This window comes from Mirounga angustirostris, unplaced genomic scaffold, assembly GCF_029215605.1.
Source record: "Mirounga angustirostris isolate CCGP_5_RB_7025 unplaced genomic scaffold, mMirAng1.0.hap1 SCAF_3, whole genome shotgun sequence".
NCBI classification, from domain to species: Eukaryota; Metazoa; Chordata; class Mammalia; order Carnivora; family Phocidae; genus Mirounga; species Mirounga angustirostris.
Genome location: NW_026991711.1, coordinates 1581009 through 1588344, shown reverse-complemented (window position 1 = coordinate 1588344; position 7336 = coordinate 1581009). Strand labels below are relative to the sequence as shown.

General features: G+C 56.2%; 1 protein-coding gene across 1 annotated transcript; it reads left to right on the top strand.

Moving 5' to 3' along the window:
- Window positions 1-1750: 1750 nt before the first annotated feature.
- SOX1 (SRY-box transcription factor 1) lies at window positions 1751-5659 on the top strand. The gene has a single exon (XM_064585764.1). The coding sequence runs from the start codon at window positions 2539-2541 to the stop codon at window positions 3700-3702; it is 1164 nt and encodes a 387-aa protein (XP_064441834.1). The 5' UTR covers window positions 1751-2538; the 3' UTR covers window positions 3703-5659.
- Window positions 5660-7336: the final 1677 nt, after the last annotated feature.

The window sequence follows — 7336 nt, the reverse complement described above, 5'->3', positions numbered from 1 at the left end:
AAGTTTATAACCTAGATCTTTAGTGAAAAATTAAATACAAAATGACGTTTCCTTTCTAATATAATTATGTATTATTTGATGAGTTCACTATGAAACGCTGAAAGGCCTGAAACGGAAGCAGTTCAATCTGCAGAGACCAATTTGCTGTGGCACTGCATACCGTAGCAACCTTGAAATAGTAACAAAAAGGCTACAGTAACAATCATAGTCATTGAGAAGAGGGAAAGGAGGATCCCTGCACCATGGACAAGCAATAGGGTCAGAATATTCACAACCTCAGAATTTTTTTTTAAATGGGGGGGGGGTAAGGTGTCACGTAGTCACTACCCAGCATACTTAAACATCCGTATTAGTACGCTCAGGGCCATCCTCATCCTTACACGTTTACTTCCACTACGGGACGGTCAGTCACGCCGCTTTGCTTAGGCTCGGCTTTACCCACCCGCAGTCTCCTAAGCACCTCCCTCTCCGGCGCTACACGGGCGCCCGCGTGGAGTACGCATGAGGGATGCTGGGGCTCAACGGACTCAAGAAGTCTTTGGGCCACTTGCTCATCGTTCGGACGGAAACAGTAGCGTGAGCGCGATGGTGGGGGCTTTGAGACTGGGTTTGGAAATCTCTTGTGCGTCCCCAACTGGAAGACACTTTAAAGTTTAGGAATTACAACCGCAGGTGGGGCCTTCCTCCTCCCCAGAACCGGGCCTTTCGTTCGCATAATGTAGGAAAACGGCATTTGCTGCTTAGTCGTGAGGCCCCATTTTCCCCGTTCGGTGTCCAGTGGGCCCTACTCCGTTCACACAGTTTTCACAGCTCTTGGGCAAACAAATGCTGGAAGATTCGCTCCAGAAGAGCGTGGGATCCATCATTCTTTTGCGATTTAAACAAACTTTTTCAACTGTTGTTGAGTTGCTACTAAATTCCAGATAGATCTTGTTTCCGAGCTCCCTAGCAATTTCTTTTTAGGAGGAAAAAGCTAAATTGAGAAGAGTACGAGCCTATAACCCCCAAGCTCGTTAGAAGACCCTCAAAAAAAAAAAAAAAAGTTCAGGGCTGATGCTAAAAGCAGCTATGGAGCCAAGTCTGACAAAACGCCCCCCCCCCCGGGGGGGATTCTTAGGGCCTGGATGGGAAGGCCTTCCTACGAGAGGGGGCACTGGAGAACTTCTCACACGCGGCGGCGGAGCAGGTATCCCTGGGAGAGGTCTCATAGAAGAACCCGTGGGGGGCTTTCGAGTTGCGGATCTCAGACGCCCCCCACTACCTCCGGCTCCGGAGGGCGCGCCTGTCCCTCCCAGGCCTCGGGGCCTGCGGGGGGTGAGGTTCTCGCCACGGTTCCAACTTTGCCCTCCCCAGCAAGCGCAGAGTTGGCCGGCGGGGTGCAGAGAAGCTGGGTCTTCACTGCACTCGTTTAAACAAGGCTCCAGGCTGTATCCCCACCCCACCCCCCCCCGCCCCTCCTACCGCTCTTCCTCCCGCCCCGAACGATTCTTTTCTTCGTCTCCGCTTTTAAACCCAACCTTAATCGTTCGGAGCGCGCGGGCGGGAGAGGCGAGGAGGGCGAGCTCGGGGTTTGCCGCCGCCGCGCGCGCTCAGGAAGCAGCGTGGCTGTGCCCCCTCCCAGGCCTCCTTCCCCCTCCTTCCTGCCCCTGCTCCCCCTCCTTCCTCCCCTCCTCCCGCCCCGCCGCCCGCGCCCCGAGCATCTACTCCCTCCCCACGTCAGTCGCCAGCGCGCCATGCAAATCACCGCCGCCGCCGGCTCCCATTGGCCGCGGTGCGCTCATTTAATGGCAGCCCGGGCCCGGCGTATGGCTGCTGGGCCCCGCGCGCCGCCGGCCCCGCGTGCGCCTCCGCTCCGAGCGCACGGCCTCGGGCAGGCAGTGGGCAGCCAGTCCCGGGCTCGGCGGCCCCGCTCTCAGGCCCTCTCCGCGCGCCTGCGCTCCCAGCGCTGCCCCCTGCCCCCCTCCCCAACGGCCCCCCTCCGCGCCCCCCTCGGCGCCTCGCTCCCCCCGGGCACCTGGGACCGGCACATGCCCAGCGCACGCGGCGCGCCGCGCTGCTAGAAGTTGCAGCCCCGGAGTTGGAGGCCGCTGAGGACCCAGTGCAGGAAGAAGCAGGCAGCGCGCGGCGGCGGCCGGCCGAGAGGAGGCAGAGAGCCCCCGGCCAGGCCCCGCGCACCGCTCGCGTCCCGACAAGTGGAGCTGCAACTTGGCCACGACTGCACCTGTTTGCACCGCTCCGCCGAGGCGACAGGGCTGCGGCGGCGGCGGCGGCGACCCCGGCCATCGCCCTCTCCGGCAAGTGGTTTGAGCACGAGGAGAAACTTTGCACCTGTGAGCCGGACCTGCGCTGAGTGCGTGTGTTTTTGCCTCTTGTTCTGTCGTCGTTGCTTCCGCCTGCCCCGTCCTTCTCTCTGGTAGGACTTCAACCCCCTCCCCACGTCTCGCTCTGTTCCACTGCGCCCCTCTCCATCCTCCACCCCCGGCCGTCTATGCTCCTGGCCCTCCCCGCGCGGTGCCGGTGAACCCGCGGGCCGCCCCCATGTACAGCATGATGATGGAGACCGACCTGCACTCGCCTGGCGGCGCCCAGGCCCCCACGAACCTGTCGGGCCCGGCCGGGGCGGGCGGCGGCGGCGGCGGCGGGGGCGGCGGCGGCGGGGTCGCCAAGGCCAACCAGGACCGGGTCAAGCGGCCCATGAACGCCTTCATGGTGTGGTCCCGCGGGCAGCGGCGCAAGATGGCCCAGGAGAACCCCAAGATGCACAACTCGGAGATCAGCAAGCGCCTGGGCGCCGAGTGGAAGGTCATGTCCGAGGCCGAGAAGCGGCCGTTCATCGACGAGGCCAAGCGGCTGCGCGCGCTGCACATGAAGGAGCACCCGGATTACAAGTACCGGCCGCGCCGCAAGACCAAGACGCTGCTCAAGAAGGACAAGTACTCGCTGGCCGGCGGGCTGCTGGCGGCCGGCGCGGGCGGCGGCGGCGCGGCCGTGGCCATGGGCGTGGGCGTGGGCGCGGCGGCCGTGGGCCAGCGCCTCGAGAGCCCCGGCGGCGCGGCGGGCGGCGGCTACGCGCACGTCAACGGCTGGGCCAACGGCGCCTACCCCGGCTCGGTGGCGGCGGCGGCGGCGGCCGCGGCCATGATGCAGGAGGCGCAGCTGGCCTACGGGCAGCACCCGGGCGCGGGCGGCGCGCACCCGCACGCGCACCCGGCGCACCCGCACCCGCACCACCCGCACGCGCACCCGCACAACCCGCAGCCCATGCACCGCTACGACATGGGCGCGCTGCAGTACAGCCCCATCTCCAACTCGCAGGGCTACATGAGCGCCTCGCCCTCGGGCTACGGCGGCCTCCCCTACGGCGCCGCGGCCGCCGCCGCCGCCGCCGCGGGCGGCGCGCACCAGAACTCGGCCGTGGCGGCGGCGGCGGCGGCGGCGGCCGCGTCGTCGGGCGCCCTGGGCGCGCTGGGCTCGCTCGTCAAGTCTGAGCCGAGCGGCAGCCCTCCCGCCGCGGCGCACTCGCGGGCGCCGTGCCCCGGGGACCTGCGCGAAATGATCAGCATGTACTTGCCCGCCGGCGAGAGCGGCGACCCGGCGGCGGCCGCGGCGGCGGCGGCGCAGAGCCGGCTGCACTCGCTGCCGCAGCACTACCAGGGCGCGGGCGCGGGCGTCAACGGCACGGTGCCCCTGACGCACATTTAGGGACGCGGGGACGCTGCGGCCCGCGCCACGACGCGCGAGGAGGAGCGCGCGGCCCGCCCGGGCGCCCGGCGCCGAGCGGCCTTGCTTTGTACAGACGTTCCCACGGTCCTGTGACGAGGAAGACACTGGCGACGAATGCGGCCGACCCGCGCCCCCACCTCACCTTTCCGGGAGCTGCTGGGGACCGCCGCGCGCAGACACAGCCTGCGGTTTAGGCTGACTGCGGTGTTTCCTTGAGACTTTTTGTACAGTATTTATCGTTCGCGGAGGAGGCAGAAAGCGCTTTCTTTGCTCGAGGGGACAAAGACCAAACCAAGTGAGAGGCGACTCCAACTTTTCTAGCCCGGCCGGCGCGCCCACTCGCATCCTGCATCGCTTCCTGACGCCTTCGGTTACCCTAGACCCGGTGCCGGGGAGCCGTTCTCATTTGTTATCGATGTAGTGAGGCAGATCAAACACTTACGAGTTTTTTGTAGTTGTTGCCGCTTTTTTGGGTTGGTTTGTTAATTTATACAAAGAGATCTCCCCACTCCTTTCAGATGGCAGCGTTCTGTTCTGGGTTTTGTAAAACTTTCTGTATCTGAGCATTTCCATTTTTTTGTTTTGTTTTGTATTATTTCTTGTAAATGCATTGTGAAATTTTTATTTTAGGCGTTGCGGTGTGGGGAGGGGGATTCAGATTATGTACATAATTTCCTAAAAAGCCTTTCTTCTAAAAACGAAAAAAGACCTCTCCTTAAAAAAAAAAAATGCATCGAGTTTTGAGTCAATAAATTTAAGAGAGAGAAAAAAAAGCCCAGTTTTCCCCCATAATGTGGAACTTGCTAATTTTATATGCATGTTTTGTGAGCTCAAAATACAATTAGTAAATCTGACGAAGGAGAAAGAAATTATCAGCATAAACTAAAAGTGAGGGATTCTCAGGGGGGAGGGTACGATCTTCACGGAGCTTCTGTTTCAGTGGAAGGGAAGAAAGTTTAAATCGATAGATTATTTTGTAGCGTTTACAGTGTTAATATGGATCAAGAAATAATTACCAGGATAAAAAAAAAAAAAAACGCCCCTCATTTTATAGTCTGGCCCTTTGGTGTGTTGTTTCTAACTGCGGGCGGACACGGGCCGGCTCTGCGTCCTCCAGCGGGCCTGGGATCTTCCCCAGTTTGGTCTGGAGGAGGAAGACCCCAATGGCGGGACCAAGCTACGGGTGGATGACAAAGACCACCGCGGGGTTACTGATGCCCCCAATTCCCCTGCAATTAGCGAGATTGCAAATGGAATTTATCTGAATTTGACTCAAGGAAACACTCTTTGAACCAAAATGTACTGCAGCCGAGCCCACTCCGTCCTTCCTCAGCCCCTCCCTCTGGCTTATTTCTCCTTGGGAAAGGGCAGAATGATCTTGAATTCTCTCTCTCCGCCCCTACCCCACACACACTCACTGGACCACCCCCCCCCATCCCCAGCGTGAACTGGGATACACAAAATGTGATGTTTATTATTCCTCATGAGATCGGAGGGTGTTTGATGCTTTAAATTTTTTAATTATATTTTTTCTAGGTGTTTATGGGTACATTGCAGTTTTTTTCTGGAATTTAAAGTTTTCTGTAAAACTTTGTCTTCAAGTAATCTGACAGCATTAAATATTGCATTTAAAAGTTACACTGTAGCAAATACATTTTGAAATTAGTCACAACATAGAGATGAAATTATATTTTTGGGAAAAAAAAAAAAAAGCCTTTAGGCCACATCAAAACATGTTGATTTCATCAGCCTTAGGCCTGCCCTTCATTTTCTTTTCTTGTCCTGGAATGAGCATAGACTATCTATCCAAAAATGGGCCTGTGCTAGCAGGTTAATGAGAACCACATTCAGCCTGCATTGGAGAATAGCTTTAAGTAAAATGTTAACCTGGCAATTGACATGTGTAATTTTTTGGAGTCATTTTGGTAATTTTGCTTAAACCACGCATTTTTTAAAGTGACTGCAAAAATCTCAAGAATGATGTCCATTGCTTCTTTCTAACAAGATAATAAAGTCCCCTCTTTTTTCTTCCCTTTTTTTTTTTTAAGCTTTAGAAATCTGAAGTTATTTGGATCTATATGGATTGCTGAGTGGATCAGCATCATGAGATAGGGAATAAATGGATGAATGCCACACACAGTCTCCTCTGGGAGATGCTCTGGGAAATTCTGTAATGCTCTGTTAATTCACCACACCCCGCTTAAGGAGCAGGCCACATTGACTCTGAAATGTGCAACTAGATAGACTCTCTGGGTTCTTTTGCTAACTCCTAATCTCAGCGTCCACCTGCATTTACTAAGGTGGCAGACAGATAGATGTGTGGCCATGCTCATATATGTGTACACCCAGGTTTGTATCTGGGCTCAGCTGTTGGCCTCCGAGTCTTGCTCATCACACTATTAGTAATGTGGGTCACACTGGAAGTGCTTCAGACTAAAAAGTTTAGCAGTATCCAGGAGTTCCAGGCGGAGCTGTCCCTTGGTTTCTCGAAAGGTGGGTTTATAGTTTGGCATTTTTCCGCATGTGTCTCATACGTAGCTGAAATTCAATGCCAGGTGCTGGGAGCCACTTTGTTAAAAACCCAGGAAGACCTTAAAATAGGAATTCCTGCAATGCAGTGTATTTGTTTTGTTGATTGGAACATGGCAAAAAGCAAATATAAATTCGTTAATGACTCTATTTAGAAATAACCGGAATGGGGGAGCAGACCATGGCCAGGATTAATCTCAGGATTGAAGACCCTATCACTCCAGCAGCGTTTCTCCAACTTACATTGGTGGAGAAAATATTCCACTAGGCCCTGCAGACGTCTCACTCAACCGGGAATCCGGTTCTTGTCAAGGTGCTGCTCATCATATTCACGAAATGAAATAGTATATGATGATTTCTATATGATGGCTTCGCTCACTTCCCAAATCACAGGGTGGCATTTCTATCGCTTATTCCAATTTTGTTCGAAAACCGTGTGGACAAGACTCGTTTGGGGGCCTTGTTCAAAGTTTGCGTAACTTCGTGCCCCGGCGACTGCGAGAATAGCTCATAAACCGGCCATTGGCCGCGGCCCCGCTGTCCAAGCTGTGGGTAGCACGGTTTGCTGGAGGGGGTTTACTCTTGTTCCTCACCACCACCACCCCCCCTTTTTTTAAAACTAACGGGCCCTTTTTGTTGTTAAGACTGTAATACCAACCCCCCACGCCCGGCCAAAGAAACCCACTAGTAGCTAGATGAAATGAATTAATTTTAAAACCAGTCGCGGGTACGGCGCGCGCCTGATCTGCAGATGTGTGTCGGGTAGCGTGACTGATAGGTCTATTAAAATCATGCATGTGGGAGAAGAATAACACGCATATTCACGCATTTCATTTTCCCGACAAAGACTGGGCCATGCAGAGATCTGTCTCCAGAAAATTCCGGTTAATTCGAGAAACCGTCCCGGGCCGCGGAAGACGCGCTCCGGGCGGCCAGGCTCTTGCACCCACCGCCCGCGGCGCCCGCTCTGCTCGCCCGCCCTCTCCCTGGTCCCCCTCGCCCCCCTCCCCGCTTCCGCAGCCTGGCCCGCGGGGCAGAGGCTCCAGAAACGTCGGCGGCAGAATGTAATAATAGGTTTGATTCC

Coding starts and splice junctions, on each gene's coding strand:
- SOX1 (XM_064585764.1), top strand. CDS start 2,539: ATGTACAGCATGATGATGGAGACCGACCTGCACTCGCCTGGCGGCGCC.